Below are 20,189 nucleotides of genomic sequence, written 5' to 3'. Positions count from 1 at the left end.
CAGCTTACCAGGAGAATACCATTATTTATATTGGAGCTCATGGTATTAATTGAACACAGTTTGATGGGTAGAAGTATAAATTATTATTTTGCTGGTACCAGAGCTTGTTTCTCATACCTATATATGTGTATTTTGACTGTAGAAGTGTATGCTGTGATTGCTGAAAAACACAGAATAACTCGTGGGGGAGGGTTTACTGAGATGCTGGCTACAGCCTCAATTGAAGAGGACTAGAAATTCCTCCAGTTGCCAATGGGAATCAAAGTTTAGTAAAAACAAAATCTTCTACATAAATTATTTTAAATATTAATTCTTATTTTGACTTGATTTCTCAAAACTAGAATGAAAGTTATTGTCAGGAATGAAATCAGAATTTAAAAAAAGAAATAAAAAAGTGACAAAAATCATGAAAAAAATAAAATAGCACTTGTTTGTTTTTTCTTGATGCAGCGATATCCTCTACATTTATATATCACATGATTTAATTTCAATAACTTCTGGAACAAAACCAATTACAATTTATTCTATTTCAGCTTTTGTAAGCCAAATTTGGCAACCGAAACTAATAGTTGTGGTCTTCACTTCCAGTTTCCAAAGCTAGCAATTATTTTCTTACTAGAAAATTTATTATTATAATTTGTCTGCAGTTACTTGGAAACACAAATGAAATATGGCAGCACTTACTTGAGGACAAATCATATATATATAGCATTAACAAGAAAATGCTATTTGAAACAACATTTGAAACATGTATTACCTATGTACTGCAGGAGGCCCAGATGTGAAAATTGTGCACATACTCCACTGAGTACACACATGAAAATCATGTATATGCACCTACATACTCACAAAAGAGTCAAGTTTCAGCAGCCATTATTTGCAAATTGAGCTCAGCTCACATGCTATCAAATGAGGCATTTGGCCTAAATTAAAGGAAGTGTGCATAATTAAAATATGACTGTGTATACGATTTTTATTTTATGAATAAATTGATATAAAAAGTTTTAAATTTGCTTTTAGCAAACACTTAAATTTATTTACCCTTGTCAAAGTTTCATGGATCTGGAGGCTTTATAGGATTAATTTGCCACACTATGCACCAAAGTGACAGATCTGCGCACTTCATGGCCCTATATAAAAGTCAGGTCTTTTATATACAATCTTTACTTTATCCATCTGATAACAGAATATATACTTAAGCGTTTTGTCTAATAGGAGTCTGTTTTAGTTTATTTTTTAAAATTTGGTTTTGTTTTTCGCCTTTGTCAACTAATTCTGGGTTATTAACCCTTTAGGTACTGCACTCAATTATAGTTGGGCACTGTATTCATCAGTAATAGCCTACGTTTGACTATACACAAGCTTTAAATTCAGTGGGCATTTAAATTCACAATCAGTTAACTCCTGTTAAGGAGTTAACTGATTGTGAACTGAGCTAACTCCTGTTAACTTACTTGTTAACAGGAGAGATTGCTTCTTGACGGATGAGATACACTTAAATAGAAAGGTTGCAAGAATATTTGCTGATGCTATCAAGGCAGTGTTAGGTGGGTCGGAAAACTGCTAGCTTGGGGGGAGACAAAGACCAATAGATTGACAGTAGCCACTGGCAGAGGTGAAAGAGATTCTTGCACTGCTTCTATTAGAATGAGCAGAAGCCTGAAAAACAAGATGCATGGTATTTCAGAGACTGCTGGGAGCCATTGCGGTACAAGTAAACACATGGGTTGTGTTAGGGTAGCTAAGAATAGAAACAGGTGCAGGTATATTTGCGTGTACACCAATGCTAGGAGTTTAGTAAATAAATTTGATGAATTTGAGGTATTGCTCAAAACATCAAAGGCAGATATTGTTGGGATATCAGAGATGTGGTGTCACACAGATATAAGGGATGCAGAACTGCAATTTGGGGAGTACAACGTCTACAGAAAGGATAGACAGGATAGGAAGGGGGGGAGGGGTTATGCTATTAGTTAAGAAACACATAAAAACCAAGGAAGTGAAGCCAGTCAACATCGCTGGACAGTGCAGTGTTGAGGCAGTTTGGTGTGACATAAGCATTGGGAGATCAAAATTGAGAGTAGGAGTGTGCTATAGGCCTAATGACTCTGATGAGTATAATAAGAAACTGTACAGGGAAATAGAGTGGGCCAGTAAATCAGAGAGTCTTATAATGGGAGATTTTAATTTCCCAGATATTGACTGGAATTTGGGGGCTGGTCACTCACACACTAGCAGGGCTTTTGTGGATTTATTGGATGATTGTTTTCTACATCAGCATGTTTGGGAGGCAACTAGAGGGAGTAATACTCTTGATTTGATTATCAGCAGTGATTCTTCATGCATTAAGAATCTGCAGATAAATGAACCCCTAGGTGGCAGTGATCACAGTGTGCTGAAGTGGGATTTACTCAAAGAGGTAACTACCATTAAGGGTAAAGGGAAGGGTTATTGCTTCCGTAAAGGCGACTACGATGGACTGAGACAGTATTTAAATTCTATACAGTGGGACCAACTGATGATGTTACCAACAGCAAATTCAAAATGGGAAGCATTCAAAGAACTTATCTTGGAAGCTACTAGGCTTTACATACCAACTAAGAAATATTGTTCAAGGTTTAGGCCAAAATGGATGTCAGATGAACTAATGAGGCATGTGGCAGAGAAGAAAAATGCATGGGATACTTACGAATTAACACATGACACAGAAGCCTATGATAGATACAAGTTGATATGCAACCAAGTTACAAAGGAGGTTAGGCAGGCGAAGGCAGATTACGAGAAATCCTTGGCAAGGGATGCAAAGAAAAACAGCAAAGAGTTCTTTACTTATGGGTCAACTGTTGATGATCCTGCTCAGGTAGCTAACAAACTAAATGAATATTTTGCATCGACATTCACACATGAGGAGTTATTCAGCGAGGGGAATGCCAGAGGTGTATTCAACTCTAGCAGTAAGTTACAGAATCTTGAAATAACCGGGAGTAAAGTGGAGGAGAAACTGTTGAAGATAAGCACAAGAAAGGCACCCGGGGTGGATGGGATCTATCCAGTTATATTAAAGGAGGCAGCAAAGGAAGTAAGCAAACTCTTAGCCATAATTATGAGAGCTTCCTTCGACTCAGGGGAGGTACCCATAGACTGGAAATGTGCAAATCTGACCCCAATTCACAAAGGAGGATCAAAGGCTGACACAGTAATTATAGACCTGTGAGCTTAACTTCTGTTCCAGGAAAATTAATGGAGGCACTGGTTAAAGAAGCACTGCAGGATCATTTAGAGAAGACTTCAGTTACAGCTCGGACACAGCATGGTTTTGTTAAGGGGAAGTCTTGCCTGACCAATTTGATTGGATACTATGATGCAGTCACAAAAGAACTGGATGCAGGGAATAGCTTTGATATTATATACTTGGATCTTAGAAAGGCTTTTGATACTGTTGCACATGGAAGACTGCTACACAAATTGGAGCAGTGTGACATTGGAGGCAAATTGCTGCTATGGATAAAGGGGTGGTTGAGGGGGAGAAGACAGAGAGTGGTAATCAATGGACACTGCTCATCGTGGACTAATGTTATTAGTGGAGTCCCTCAGGGCTGGGTCCATTATTGTTTTCTGTATTTATAAATGATATTGATGATGGTATATCAAGCTTAATGTTCAAGTTTGTAGACAATACAAAGGTTGGCAGGGTTGTCAAGGACACTACTGACACTATGCTGCTGCAACAGGATCTGGAAAGGTTGAGCAGATGGGCTGAGAGGTGGCAAATGAAGTTTAACATTGACAAATGTAAAGTACTACACATGGGAAACAGCAACCCCAGAGCAATGTATCAACTCTGTGGTACTACACTGACAGTGGTAGAGAATGAAAGGGACTTGGGAGTGGTTGGGCAGGCAGATATGAAGTTCTCTGAGCAGTGCAGACGGGCTGCAAGAGTAGCTCATGGAGTATTTTCAATGATATACAGGAATTTTTCCAGCAGGGATAAGGAGGTGATTATTCCCTTGTATAAGGCAATGGTCAGGCCACACCTGGAGTACTGTATACAGGTCTGGAGGCCTCATTTCAAGAAGGATGTAGAGCTGCTGGAACGAGTACAGAGAAGGGCAACAAGATTAGTGAATGGAACAAAGGGGTGCTCTTACGAAGAAAGGCTTAAGTTTTGCAAATTACAGTGTCTGGAGACTGGGCACCAGCGAGGTGATCTGATAGAGGTGTATAAAGCCTTGAATGGTTTAAGCATGCTCAATGCTGATGGGATTCTTCCTCTAGCTCAGAAAAATAACCTGAGAGGGCATAAATTCAAATTGAGGATCTGTCTTTCCTTGGTTGGTGGAATAGACTTCCATCCCTTGTAGTGGAGGTTGATAGCCTAAATAAGTTTAAGGCTCAGCTGGACAGGTATTTTGAACGAACAGAGGAGTGAAGTGGAAGTGGGTTTTTTTTTTTATTTTTATTTATTTTTTTTTGGCTGATGCTGCATAAGCTTGCTTTCTTCCATCAAATGCCTCTACTAATGCTAATGCTAATCAAACTCTGATTGTGAATAGTCAAACTAATAAAACTTTACATATATGTGCAGATTGCTTCTGTTGGTTTACAAATCGACTATCATTTACAAATACTGGATATTAGAAATCGAAGCTTTTGTTTATGAATTGTGAACATAACACAGGGCTCCAAACATTTGACGATGGCAAATCAACTAAGTTGCAATTATATTCTAACCAAAATGTTTTTCATGTGAAAATACCAGAAGTGTGTCAAAATCATGAATCTGATACTAAAAATTCTGAACATGCTTCATTTTATGTAATAAAAAGTAAGCAATTAGGAACTCCAATATGTTGATGAGTTCTGATTCCAATAGAGAAATTAAGCAACTGGCAAAGAAACAGAGGCTTGATATATACCAAATGAAATGGAATAGGGATGAATTCATTCCTAAAATACATAAGCTTAACAACAACAATTTGAGAATTAGGGAAACAGTGTTTCCTAATGACTTCAGTAATCTGAAAGAAGTTGATTTTTTTTTTGAGAAAATGTTTATAGAAGAATTTACAAAAAACAAAACAAAAAAAAAAATTACTAGTTGAAGAGTATGCTATTGGCATAATTAAAAATGTGACTGAAATTTCACACCCATTAGGACAGTGGAAAGAATTATTTTTTAGTAAGAAACTGCCATTAAAATAATAATTTCAGGTCAGTATTTTCTTTTGAAATCCACAGCTTTCTCTGAGATAATGGCAAGAGATAGATTCTTTTTTATAGTAAGAATGCTACATTTTGGTATTCTCATATTCTTGTGTTTCCCAGCAGTAAAATAAAATATGTTTCTTATATATCGTACATAAAAGGGCGCCTCCGTGGCCAGGTGGGCAGGAGCAGCAGTGCATAGCACATGCTTCTTGATCAGACCGGGGTTCAAGCCCGTGACCACCAAATATGAAAGATGTGGAAAGGTCAGGAAATGACCACCGCATATCCTCGGAGCAATATGGCCTTAGTTGCTAATGCTCCTAAAAACAAATAACAAACAAACAATCATACATAAAAGCTGTTTGTTGTAGCATTTTTCTTATGTTTTCAGGAAAGATATAACTTTTTTCAAAAATAACTCATTCCATGGGGATGGTAGCACATTGAAAATAACCTTAAAGGATTAATTTAAAGCATTCTTTCATCCTTAATATTAATTTTTAATCCAAATTTCAAGCTAACCATGTAGACTTTTCCGTGTGAGTTTCACCAGTTTTATACAAAGAGGTTTGTACCATTCAGTGATGTAGTTTGGTATAATTTTTCTTTAAACATGCTGAATATATTATCTTAGTAATGCTTGCCAGTAATAAGTTATCTTCTCAGAAGTAGTTAAATAATATTCAAAATGATTGAAATTGAGTTGAACTGAAGAGATATATAATACTTGTCTGTTATCCTCCTTTCACAGTACAGTAGTTAGTTATCTTCCTGCTTATATTTATGCACATGTATATTATTTACCTTTTGTATTTCTTACATAAGTTTAATGCCAACAAAGGATGTGCCACTAGGGTGGTGACATCATAACTACTGGTGGGAGGATAATAAACAAGTATCAGGTTTACTTTTTCTCTGAACCTAAATTATGAGCACTACTATAAAAATTGACCATACAGTTCAATTTAAAATAAGTTACTATGGTTTTTATGTCTTTTTTACTTGATAGGATGCTTTAGCAGATGAAATGAAAGCTTTTGCTGAGCAGCTCAAGCCGTATCCTTTTAATTATGCTCAATGTCTAATTTTTTTTTTAATACTTATCTTGATATTAATTCAAAATGATATTCCTATTTTAGAAACTTTCTGTGAGAAAACCAATAAAGATACATTAAAACATGTTACATTTAGATAAAAAAATTGAAAATAGTTATTTGATCCTAATGAAATTCCATTGCTTTCTTCAGTGTGCGGATGCCGAGGTACCCTTTATTCAAGGGAAAGTCTCAACTTAAGAAGACACCTGGTATGCTTACAATTCACATGATGAAATTGTTGATTAGTGTTCCATGAAAATTTCATTAAACACTAATCAATCCCAGTGTTCAGTGAGAATTTCACTGCACACTAGGACTGTTTTGCCACTACTGGAAATGGCAGTTATTTTAAAGGAAAGGATATTGGAAGGAGTTTAGTAAAATATTTGGCAAGAAACTGAATATTCTTTTTCTGCAGTCACAAATGGAGTGTGTATCAAACTTTAATAGTTTGATACACCTACGTCCTGAGGACCAAATTTTTGAAGCATATGATATCACCAGCACACATTTCATAAGTAAATGCAGGGTTCCAAATTCCCACGAACTCCAGTCTGGTGATCCAGAGAGCAGAGTATGTTTTAGCATTGACATGAGTAACTAAAAAGTGAGACTCTTCTCCCACATTAACCTGAATTTAAATTGGATAGCCACACTTGCAATGGCCCTCCATGGTGACTGAGATATTCTTAACTTTCATATTGCACAGATTTGCTTTGGTTCAGATGTAGTCCGGCATAGTCTAAATAGTTCTTGGCTATGTACCCTGCTGTTGGCTTGCTGAACAGTGCCTGCTGGAAGAGATAAAAAATTTTAAGTTATCAGTATGTGCGATAAAATTGGTGTTATTAGCTAGAATTTGCACGGGTAGCACAGTGGTATCATCACTGTTCTCCCCATGTTGAGTGGAAAGGCCTGAGTTTGAATCCCACTGATGGGTTTAACTTTAATGGGTTTTTTCCCTCCATGGTTGAGTTAGTCGGTCTCAGACGTAGATAACAAGGCTTCCTCCCCAGAAACTGGGAGTTTCTCATCCAGCAAAACAGGAAAATTGACAAGAGAACACTTGCAATTTACAAACAAATATGGGTATATGTAAGAAATTATCTGGTGACCCTAATATAATATATATATATATATATATATATATATATATATATATATAGAAAATTATTTTAATGTTATGTGCAAATCTTTAATTTAACTTATGCTAATAATGAAAATACCGTGTACCCTGGGAGCGATGTATGTTGAATAAAGGGGGGGAAGAACGGAAAAGAGTAACGTTATAAACAAAGTGCGAATTTTGAAAAATGTAAAATTTGAAAAGAACGAAAATAGAAATAGCAGATTATTGAAAAGAACGACCAAAGTAGAAATAGCATTGCAGTATCTTTCATAATTTCTGTGTCATCTTCAGAGGTCATCCACCTAAATTATGAAAAAGAAGAAGAACAGCAATACTCTTACTTCTGTTTCTGACATGTTCTGTATGTAAAAAAAAAAAAAAAAAAAAAAAAAAAAAAAAAAAACACGTGTACGCGGACACGTTGTAAAAAATAATTTAGAATATAAATTTTGAAAAAATAAAATACAAGTTAAGCAAAAATATTATTCCAAAGTATAACATAAGAAACAGAAGTAAGAGTATTGCTGTTCTTTTTCATAATTTAGGTGGATGACCTCTGAAGATGACACAGAAATTATGAAAGATACTGCAATGCTATTTCTACTTTGGTCGTTCTTTTCAATAATCTGCTATTTCTATTTTCGTTCTTTTCAAATTTTACATTTTTCAAAATTCGCACTTTGTTTATAACGTTACTCTTTTCCGTTCTTCCCCCCCTTTATTCAACATACATCGCTCCCAGGGTACACGGTATTTTCATTATTAGCATAAGTTAAATTAAAGATTTGCACATAACATTAAAATAATTTTCTATATATACATTATGGTTGTAGGGTACCTTTGCTCTTGCAGTGTCCCTGATCCATAATTCATATTATTCATATTATTGATATTCCATTTTATCTCTATTCAAATTCAAATCCATTTTCTTTCTTTACTTAATTTTAATTTTTATTCATAATTATATATATATATATATATATATATTTTTTTTTTTTTTTTTTTTTTGTTATTATCTAGAAAGGCTCTAAGGCAGTAGCAGAAATTATGAAAAAGAGCATGCCACCCTTTGAAATGGTAGAGTAGACTTGTAGGTCTTGTCTAATAGTAGTAATATGCCTCTTCCTTAGCAAGCAGCAATGTTTCTGTTGTAAGTTTCCACCAAATGTTAATGAGCAATTGTTGGCAGCATTCAGGATGATCAGTAATAATGCTGTGGCTATCTTTTATTGGACTAGAATGTTTTAGTCCTTCAATTATAGTACTCGACTATAAAAAATTCTCTATAACTGTTGTTTGTCCTCTTTGCTGGTAACTTCTCATTGTCTATTTTGCTCTGTCTCTTCCTCTCTTCCTGAGTAACTTTATTACATATTGTAGCATGCAAAGCCTCCTGATAATTTATAGTCTTTCTCAGAAGTTTCCTTTTCATCAGCTCTTTTATTATTCATTTAGTTTTAGTGTATAATTTAATTTTAATCATAGCACATATAATACAGGCAATCCATAAAAAAAAAGGAGGGAAACTGGAAAGACAACTGAAATGCAAGATGTGAATTGTACATTTTTTATGTACAGTGATGGGCATCTAATATTACTTGATAACTTAGAATTCTAACATATCTTAGTAAACCATAACACAAACTGTAACACAACCACTTTTGTTTATTTTCAGTTAACTTCAGTTGCCTCTCTTTGAACTATTCTGTAAAATTCTTTTATTTTATATGTATGTAAAATGATTGTTTCTAATTTCAATAACTTTTGGCATGAATTATGAAATTTAAAGTATCATAGTTTTTACGCAATTATTATTCATATTTTTCTTTGACGGTAATCAGATTGGTTCAGTTAGAGAAGATAGATCACAGAAGATTGCAACATGTATAAATATACGGTCTATTATTTTTATGTTCTTGTTATGAAAAAGAAAAAAAAAAAAGTGTAAAATATGGTGTTAAATAGAATGGAATATATCACTAAAATACCTATTATGCAGATGCTATTTTATTTCACAGAACTAAGAGCAGTTAAATTTGGTGCACCAACTGAATTCCTTTTATATAATATATAATGTGGATTAACTTGAGACTTGAAAGATTATATAAGGCTCTTGAGGAGGGGGGGGATTTTTATCAGCATGGCTTACTCTTGTAGGTAGAGGAAACCTATTTTGTAAGGCTAACATGGTCAAGTGCACGTGAACAAATGTTCAATTTTGTTGTATGAGATATTTAGATAAGTCAGAATCAATAAATTCTGAAGAGATCTGTTCAGAAAGGTTAATTTATTGTGAAGTAAGTCACTGATTAAAGCACTGATGCATAATGTTGATATTTTGTTGTGAGAAATGTGCAAGTAGTTTAGATGTGGATGTTTTGAAAATTTAGACTCCTCGATGTGATCAGTTTATTGTAATTAAGAAATAGCTCATTTGCAAATTCTGTTTTTGTAACTTGTTTAGATTAAGAATATTGCAGCTATTTAAAAATTTAAAATAGATACTGACTTTGGAAGATGAACAGCAGAACTAAGATAATTATTGTAGGTAGGAAAGATCTGATGAAGACATTTCATGTTTCCAAAAGCCTTTAGATAGATCACGCTCATACTTTTAGTGACAGATTATCAAGTTTAGTTTCCATAAGAAAATTTCCTTTTCTTATAGCCAGAAGACAGGACCATGTGGTTGTGTCTCCGGTGGGGAAGGGGCGTTGCAGACCTTTTCTTTTGTTATATTTATATTGTAACCATTTAAATTTTGTTTGGGGGATTGTTACATTGCATTTAGCACATGTCCCAGGCCAGTAAAAAATTCCCATTTAGAAACACTGTATTTAGAGAGGACTGATTAGATCCCAAGAAATCTGAAAAAATGAGAAGATTGTTTCTCAGTAACAGATCTATAAATGAAAAATTTGTCAATAAAGCTGTCAAGGGAGTCCTTAAAACCAAAATCGGCCAAATAACCTATGAAAATACTACATTTTTATTTATTTTTTATGGAAACCCCAAACATGAGGTATTAGAACCTAAAGTACTTAGTACTGTGCTTAGGGTGTAGGTTGAGAAGATGAAAGAAGATATTTGTTCACATTAGATTTGAACTTCTGTAGACTGTAATTTTCACAAATATGTATGGAGGAAGTTTGTTCCAGAAAATGGCAGTTGAATGAATAAACACGGAAGATGAAAAATTGGTTCTGTGAGTTTGGAGTTGAACAGTAAATGTATGTTGGTTGGTGGCGGCACGTGTCCGGTCTGTTTTGAAAGAGAGAGCGGCAATTATAGAAGCCAATTCAGAAGAACAGTGCCCATGGACATATCTGTAGAAAAGGAATGCAGCAGAAATAGTACTTCTTTGAGACAGAGTGGAGAGACTCTGTTAGAGATGAATCATTAACCTAACTGCCCTTTTATGAATGGAATCTAGAAGCCTGAGAGAGGTTTGGGGGCACCACCCCCAGATGTAGGAACAATATTCCATGGTAGGGTGGATTTGCAGTTTGTACAGAGTGAATAGCTGTGTGTAAGAAAAGTAACATTGAGAGCAAAAGAGAAAACCAAGTTTTTTAGATGCAGAGGAAGCAATATTTGTAATGTGCATGTGCCAAGAGAGATTAGAAGTCAGGGTAATCCCCAAAAGAGATATATCATCTTACCTAGAAATCGGAATGTCACCAAAGATAAGCATAGGGGCAGAAGAATCCTTTTTGCAAGATATAAGACAAGACTGAGTTTTAGAAGGTTTGAAATCAACTAAGTTGTCTTTGCCCCACTGGAGAATTACATGGAGATCGGCATTTAAGGAATTGGTAGCGGATATTTGAGAAGTTGAAGCTGATTGAGCAGGGCAAGGTTTCTCAAAATTGAAAGTGGAATGCAATGTGCTATCATCGGCAAAACTATGGATAGAATTTCCAGTTAATGGTCATGGTCATTAATATGCAAGATGAAAAGCGTGGTGAAAAAGAACTGAACCTTGTGGGACACCAGCATTAGTGGAGAAGTTAGAAGACAGAGAGCCATCTACCATCACCCTCAGTGAGTGATCAGAGAGAAAACTAGATAACCAATTACAAAAAACAGTTGGCAAACCATAAGATGGAAGCTTGTGTAGAAGACCTTTATGCTAAACATGATCAAAAGCCTTTGAAATGTCAAGAGCAATCAATGGCTTGAGTTTCACCAAACTTTTCAATTGAATTTGTCCATAAATGGGTAACTTAAGCCAGAATATCACCAGTGGATCGACACTGACGGAATCCATACTGGTGATTGTTGATCAGAGGAAGGTTTCTAGGTAGTTTAAGAGTTGGTAGTTAATTGATTTCTCCTTTACTTTAGAAAGAGTAGAAGTAATTGCAATGGGTTGATAATTATATGGGAGGGATTTGTCACATTTTTTTAGGATGTGGCTGGATATGATCAAATTTCCAAGCAGAAGGAAAAACACCTTTGGAATAAAAAAGTAAAAAAAAAAAAGCAGCGAAGAACAGGTGTAAGTTCAGTAGCACAGGTTTTGAGAACAAGTGTATTTATGTCATTAATCAAAAATTTCACTAAACCCAAAAATTGGTTATGTTTCAATCACAGGATTATGTTGTTAAAAGTGATAGTGGTGTAATTTATAAATTAGAAAAGCATTTGACAACCATTTCATAAAATCATCTGTTCATTTAGGTAATACTCGAAACTCAAAGTATAGGAACTGTCTGATTTCCGTAATACTTGACTTACGGAAATTCATCTTTACGCATGTTTTTGCCCGTCAGTGCAAACTTTAAAAAATCGTGGAAACGTATTTTGCATATCGTAGGAATAAATGGAGGCATCGTGAAAATATTGTAATATGAGCACAATAACACATTGTTTTTTTTTTTTTTTTTTTTTGTAATTCGAAGTCGTTTGAAGTTGAAAATTTCGCTGTATTACTAAACTATTTATTTATTTCTTTAAAAGTTCATATTTATAATGGAAATTGCACTATCCTTTCATTGTTATCATATGTTATCATATCGTATAAGAATCAATTTTTAACGCCTTTGTGATATTTTTCTAAAGCATGTTTCTGGAGGGGTCGACCACGACCTTATTGCATTTGCAGTAATACCAATAACTGCGATTGTGTGGGTTTTTACGCTACTATGGTGACCTGTTCCCCTTCACTGAAATCTTCAATCATATAAAAAACAAATTTTCAGAAACTTCTGTTCATTCCTATTTATGTATTACAATGATGAAGGGAAAGCGATGAACGAAAAGTGCAAGTGGTGGTGGTGGTAGTGCCAGGAAATGAAACAAAATTGATTTAGAAATGAAGATGAAAAGAAGTATGATGCTGGACAAAGTTTGTCATCTATTGCAAGTGAATTAGTTCACGCTGCTTCAACAGTGAATACTATTTTAAAGGACAATGCGCATATAAAAAACATGTCAAAGGATCAATGCACTTAAGGTCAACAGAGATTACAAAACAGCGTTCAGGTGCTATATCGAAGATGGAACAGCTGTTAATAATATGGATGGAAAATTGGAAAATCAGATTCAGAAGCGAGTGCCCCTGAGTCTAATGACCAAGCAAAAACAACAAGTATTTATAAAGATGTTAAGGATAAGTATGGCAAACCCCAAACCAACCCAAGTTCGTGGCAAGCAACGGGTGGTTTAATAGGTTCCAGCATCATGCTGGTTTGCACACATGTGCAGTGAAGTCTCCAGTGCCGATTCTGCAGCTGCAAAGAAATGTGATGTGTTGGAAAAAAATATTGATGAAGGTGGCTATGCAATACAGCAAATTTTCAATGTTGTTGAGACTGCTCTGTATTGGAAAAAAATGCCGGATCGAACATACATTGCTAAAGAGGAAAATACAATGCCAGGTTTCAAGGTGTGAAAAGATAGGGCCACGCTTTTGCTTGGGGCTAATGCAGCGGGAGATTACAGGTTAAAACCACTGCTTGTTTACCATTCTGAAAATCCTCATGCATTTAAGGGCATCAATAAGACAACCCTACCCGTGCATTTCCAATCGAACCAGAGAGCATGGATAACAGTATCTCTCTTTGAGGATTGGTTTAAATTCTGCTTCATTCCTGAGGTTGAAAAATATTGTAAAGACAACAATGTTCCTTTCAAGATTTTGCTTCTATTAGATAATGCTCCTGGACATCCCTTGCATCTAGATAATTTCAAGATCGCCAATCATTCGACCTATGGATCAGGGTGTTATTTCGAATTTAAAAGCATACTATTTACGCACAATATTTGCTCAGTCATTGTCTGCAGCAGACGAGAAAAATTCTACGTTAAGAGACTTGGAAATCTTGCAATATTTACCATGCCACCTTAAACATTAATAAGGCTGGGGCAGAAATTACTAAAAGTTGTTTAAATGGCACATGGAAGAAAATACTCCTAAAAACCATTGTTTGATTTTTAGAAGCATTAGCAACTAAGGCCATATAGTGGTCATTCCCTGACCTTTCCGCATCCTTCGTATTTGGTGGTCACGGGCTCGAACCCTGGTCTAATCAAGAAGTGTGTGCTACGCACTGCTGCTCCTGGCTCCGGAGGCGCCACACGTAAAAGGCTCCATGGAGGAGTTAATAGAGGAAGAGAAGGAATTATCTAACGAAGAACATTGACTTGCAGGCAGCGATAGTGAAAGAAGAAAATTATGATGAAGCTCAAGATGAACCAAATGAGGAGCCGAGACGCTTCATCACCAGAGGGATGGCAATGGGCATTTCGTAAAATTACATCGGCAATGGTGAGGTTTGAGAAGATGATCCTGACAGCGAACAATTAAAAGTTAACAGAGGGGTGAATGATATGCTTGCTAACTTTTTTTAAATTGTATGCTTTTGTAATTTTTCCTGTGCATGAGATAAAAAATTCCTGTGCATGAGATAAAAAATTGAATAAATACAATAAATAATTCTATTTACATGTTTGTTGAACATTTCTTTTTTGATTCAATCAATTCAGTGAGCACAGTTGCTAGTGCTGCAGAAGAATGGGAGAAATTCCGACACGTAAAATTCAACTTGCGTAGCTTTCTACGGAACGCAACCCTTACGTAAGTCGGGGAGTTCCTGTAGTTAATTATGAAAAGAACTTGGAGGAAATTGTAGTCTGACATGAAGTTTTCTTAACAGTGTAGCAGGTTGCTAGATATTGCATTCTGATAGTGATATCCAAGAAATGAATACGTCACATCTCAAATATTGCATACGCTTGGAAACCTTATTTCATGAGAGAGACAAGATTAGTTAGCGACAGAAAAGCATTCTTACTGAGAAAGATTTGGGTTCTATAAATTGTTTAAAAGGATTGAGTAAACTAAATGCTGATGGCGTCTTTACACCTCAGGCAGTACGCACACACGCACACCCAAATTTAAAAAGGATGTTTCAAATTAGAAGTGTGGAAGTTTTTCTTCAGTTACAGAGTGGGTGATTGTTGATATAAACTTGCTCAGTATTCTGTAAGTGGGAAGTATAAATGTTTGTGTATTGAATGAGATAGCCAAATGAAACGGGTAATTTTTATTTTGTGGCTGATGCTATATAAGCTTGCTTCCTTGCATTATTTTGCAAGTAGTAATACCGACTTGATATTTTTGAATTATTGATTCTGACAACAAATTTTTTTTTTTTTTTCCAGTTGACATGTGTCTTTAAATATAATACTTTTCTAGCTTTTTATCATCCACATTTTTCAAACTGGTGCATATGATAACCCGATATTATATCTGATAATTATTATTATTATCGTTGTTTTCTTAGTTTTAAATATAACCTTATTTTGACATATAATGGAAAACACTAACTTTTTTTAAAAATCTATTATGCCAAATAAATTAAAACATGTATGTTCTTGTGATCATTTTTGCATCAGTGAACTCATACTAGATAAACACTTCAGGTGGGTGCATTGAAAAGCTGCATGAGCAGACAAAGTGATCTTTTTATGTATATGAAGGGACTGTTCCCAATTTATGTTCATGTTTCAGGCTTTTACTGAAATGAGAGTTGCTTCCTATAGACAAGGCAACTGTCATTTTGGGTATTTAGATTATACATATACAGGGTGTTTCAAAATTATTGTTACCAACGTTTAGGGGAGGTAGGTAACATCTAAAGGAATGTGAATCGCTTAGGAACCCATAACCGGAAACTTCACGGGAAAGTAGTAGCAGAGGCACAAGAAGCAGAAATGACACAAGACAGTAATTAGTGGCAAACATTTATTTGACATAATATTAACAATGGAGTACAAGATGGATGCATTTCATGATGTTACAACAGATGCTCGAAGGTTCCTCCATGAGACGCGATGCATGCGTGACACCGACGCAGCGTGGATTGGCGGACACGGTCGAACACAGTAGTAACAGCGCAGACGAGTCTCGCCACGAGATCCATTTCCGTCTCCACAGGTGATTCATACACGATAGATTTGAGGGCCCCAAAGAAAGAAATCAAGGCTCTATAAATCAGGTGAGCGTGGGGGCCAGGCAACGGGTCCACCACGGCCAATCCATCGATGCCCAAAACGCCTGTTCAAACGGTCACGAACACCTTCCATAATGGGCAGGTGCCCCGTCATGCTGAAACCAAATGCGTCTCACATTTGCTAGAACTTGTTCAAGAAAGTTCCGATATTTAGCGGAGTTCATGCGGGATGGTAGCAGGTATGGGCCGACTAAGCAGTCACCGACCATACCTGCCTACACATTTATTGCGAAGCGATGTTGTGCCGCATGGGGGGCGCACACCGTGTGGGTTGTCGTGAGCCCACATTGTCGTTGCCGTAATATTTATTACGATGTACGAAGAGGCAAGGCACTGGCCAGACAAGAGAATGAAGCATCAACTAAATGGCTTGTTCCTTAACAGAACCTATTAATCAACAGGGAATAATCAAAAGAAACATTCGTATCAATGAACTTGTGGAAGCGAGGTGTAAGAAAGACCTTTACCAAAATTTAATTATATTACAGTTACTTACATATGCTGAAAAAATTATATTAGAAAAAATAACAATTAAGTAGAATTATATATATATATATATATATAAAATTGAAAATAAACAATACACAGTAAAATCTGCTCTTGTGTAGTAATTATTATTATTTATTATGCCAAGGGAAGGTTCACGCATACATTCTACTATTTCTTTATATTTCTCTATACTCCTCAGTTCCCTGTATCCACCATTCCCTCTCAATTCATCTTGTTTTCCTCAATTTCCCTCTGGGTCTCCTCCCCTGAACTTTTCCCTCCACCACATTCTACATCAATCCCTCACATTGCAACACATGTCCCATGTCTAATCTAATTTACTTTTTCGTCCTCTGATTATTCCAAACAGCTCTTCTCATCCCCCTTCTCAAAACATTCTTATTTCTCTAATTTTCTATTCTTCTAATAATGCTCAGTTATTAGATTATTATTATTATTATTATTAGCTTAACTAATAATAATGCTTAATTATATCTTCCATGCTCAATGTCTATATTTCTGCTCTATAAAGTACTACACTCCGTACGAAACCCCGTACCAATCATTTCCTGAAACCAATTTCTAATCTCCTATTTAATGTCAAAAGCTTTTTTACTCATTGTTATTCTTATTTTGATTTCTTTGCTGCATTTTGCTTATTCGATCGCTGTAGTACAATGTGATATGCAATTTGTTATGTTTAGCAACTGATAAATCCAAAAATTAAAATATGAAGTCCGAAAATTTAAAGAATTACAAATAGGGTCAAAGTGGGTCTAGCAAGACGGCTCCCTATAATATAAAAAATAAGAAAATAAATCATAAAATATTAATATTATTATTTTTACGAAAATATTTTGCCATCTTTGGCGAATAGGGGGATTTCAGATGTTCTTCTTAAAGCAGTTAATGGCTGATATATGCTTGTGTTACGTGTAATTTTTTGCTTAAAAAAAAAAAAAAAAATCCCGTAAGTTTTGGACTTAAACTTAAATATGGCTACATATAAAAATGTCTCGCAATTCAGTTTGAATTATAAGACAATGGAAATGTTGTCAGTCTTGTTCAATGTATTTGAAGCTTCAGGTTAGAATAAATAATTAAGATGTTGAAATTTTCAAAATGGCGCGTAGCTCACATTTTTAGTTAATTACAGATTGGGCCAAAAGAAGCAACAGCGGACTTACAGAAAACTTTAGATAACTGTATTGTAGAAATGTGTAAAAATTGTATTTAACAGCGATTTCTAATAATTTTGCTGAGGAAAACTATTAATCATTTAATGAAGGATTGAAAAAAATGATCTTAAATTGTACATATTTTGTGGAATATGTGTTGTTCTGGAAAGGCATTTATATATTTTTTTCCCGAACTTCTCTTATGATGTTTTTTCTGAAATTTATATAATTATTTGGAATTATAAATAATCTTTAATAAAGTTCATTGTCTTTTAACCCACAAGAAACTATTATACTTATACAAGACAGGCAAAATTGGTGAACTTAAAATTCTGTTTTCCTTTATAAAGTTATAAAATATTTGGATAAATATAATAGTTCGTAATATATTTTGTCATACAAATAAGCTGAAAGCGAATAACGCTTAAAAATATTTGGCAAAAATTGCCCTATCTTTTTTAACCCACTATGGCCCTAATCTAATGAAACAAAATTTTTCTCAGAGCCGTAAGGGTGCTAATACTGTTAAGTCTCACTTGATAATGGACACGGTTTGCATGTGGAAACCCATGTCACACTTTATTATCTTGACATTGGATTTTGTTGCTTTTATTGTTTTTAACATAGATTTGCGTATTTGTTTTATTTAATGCATAAGTTTTTCGTACATCAATGCCCATAAGCTTTTCAATCTTCCGTAACCCAACCGACGGGCGCCACAAAGATATAAGGAATGCAGAACTGGAATTTGGGGAGTACAATGTGTACAGAAAGGACAGACAGGACAGAAAGGGAGGAGGTGTTATGCTGTTAATTAAGAAAAACATAAAATCAAAAGAAGTGCATCCAGTTGATATAGATGGACAGTGCACTGTTGAGTCAGTTTGGTGTGACATAAGCACTGCAAAAGCAAAAATAAGAGTAGGAGTGTGTTATAGGCCTAATGACTCGAATGAGTACAATGAACAATTGTACAGAGAAATAGAGTGGGCCAGTAAATCAGAATGTCTTATAATGGGGGATTTTAACTTCCCAGATATTGACTGGAACTTGTGGGTTGGTCACTCACACACTAGTCAGACTTTTGTGGATTTACTGGATGAGTGTTTTCTGCAGCAGCATGTTCGAGAGGCAACCAGAGAAAGTAATACTCTTGATCTGGTTATCAGCAGTGATCATTCGTGTATTAAGAATTTGCAGATAAAGGAACCACTAGGTGGCAGTGATCACAGTGTGCTGAAGTGGGATTTACTCAAAGAGGTAACTACCGTCAGGGGTAAAGGAAAGGGTTTTTGCTTCCGTAAAGGGGAGTACAGTGGTCTCAGACAGTTTTTAAATTCTGTACAGTGGGATCGACTGACGATGTTACAAACAGTAAATTCTAAGTGGGAAGCATTCAAGGAATTAATCGTGGAAGCTACTAGACTTTTCATACCGATGAAGAAATATTGTTCAAGGTTTAGGCCTAAATGGTTATCAAATGAACTAATGAGACTCGTGACAGAGAAGAAAAATGCATGGGATGCATATAAATTATCAGGCGACGCAGAAGCCTGTAGCAGATATAAGCTAGTCTGTAATCAGGTCACAAAGGAGGTTCGGCAGGCAAAGGCGGATTACGAGAAATCTTTGGCAAAAGATGCTAAGAAAAACAGCAAGGATTTCTTTACTTATATAAACTCTAAAAGGAAGGGGCTGAATATGATTGGTCCACTTGACATCGATGGTTCGACTGTTGATGATCCTGCTCAGATAGCAAACAAACTGAATGAGTATTTTGCATCTACATTCACACGTGAAGAATCATTACAGTTTGAAAATGGAAGAAGGTTATCAAATTGTAGCAGTGTGCTTAATGATTTTGTAATAACTGAGAGCAAAGTGGAGGAGAAATTGTTGAAGTTAAACATAAGAAAGGCACCTGGGGCGGATGGGATCTATCCAGTTATATTAAAGGAGGCGGCAAAGCAACTAAGCAAACCCTTAGCCATAATTATGAGAGCATCCTTGGATTCAGGGGAGGTTCCCACGGACTGGAGATGTGCAAATGTATCCCCAATTCACAAAGGAGGTTCGAAGGGTGACACGAATAATTACAGACCAGTTAGTTTAACTTCTGTTCCGGGTAAAATAATGGAGTCACTGGTTAAAGATGCATTGCAGGATCATCTAGACAAGACTGCAGCAATAATTCAGACACAGCATGGGTTTGTTAAGGGAAAGTCTTGTCTGACAAATTTGATTGGTTATTATGATGTGGTCACGAAGGAACTGGATGCAAAAAATAATTTTGATATCATATACTTGGATTTCAGGAAAGCTTTTGACACTGTTGCGCATGGAAGACTACTGTACAAATTGGAGCAGAATGGTATTAAGGGTAAGTTGCTACAATGGATAAAAGGATGGTTAAGTGGGAGAAGACAGAGGGTGGTAATCAATGGGTGCTGCTCTTCGTGGACTAATGTTATTAGTGCAGTCCCACAGGGTTCGGTGTTGGGTCCACTGTTGTTTTGTATATTTATCAATGATATTGATGAAGGTATATCAGGCTTAATGTCGAAGT

At 35.5% G+C, this 20,189-nt stretch overlaps 1 protein-coding gene across 1 annotated transcript in view; it reads left to right on the top strand.

Moving 5' to 3' along the window:
• MED18 (mediator complex subunit 18) overlaps positions 1 to 9,392 on the top strand; it is a 55,874-nt gene extending 46,482 nt beyond the window's left edge. The window contains exons 7-8 of the mRNA XM_090386314.1: positions 6,221 to 6,267; positions 9,279 to 9,392. Coding sequence (XP_090242440.1) covers positions 6,221 to 6,267; positions 9,279 to 9,327 — 96 coding nt within the window. The 3' untranslated portion in view covers positions 9,328 to 9,392. The remainder of the gene's footprint in view (positions 1 to 6,220; positions 6,268 to 9,278) is intronic.
• Positions 9,393 to 20,189: the final 10,797 nt, after the last annotated feature.

The sequence above is a fragment of the Mastigoproctus giganteus genome, chromosome 12, assembly GCF_048544385.1.
Source record: "Mastigoproctus giganteus isolate SK-2022 chromosome 12, ASM4854438v1, whole genome shotgun sequence".
NCBI lineage: Eukaryota > Metazoa > Arthropoda > Arachnida > Uropygi > Thelyphonidae > Mastigoproctus > Mastigoproctus giganteus.
Note: the sequence above shows the minus strand (reverse complement) of the source record. Positions and strands in the feature narration are given on the sequence as shown.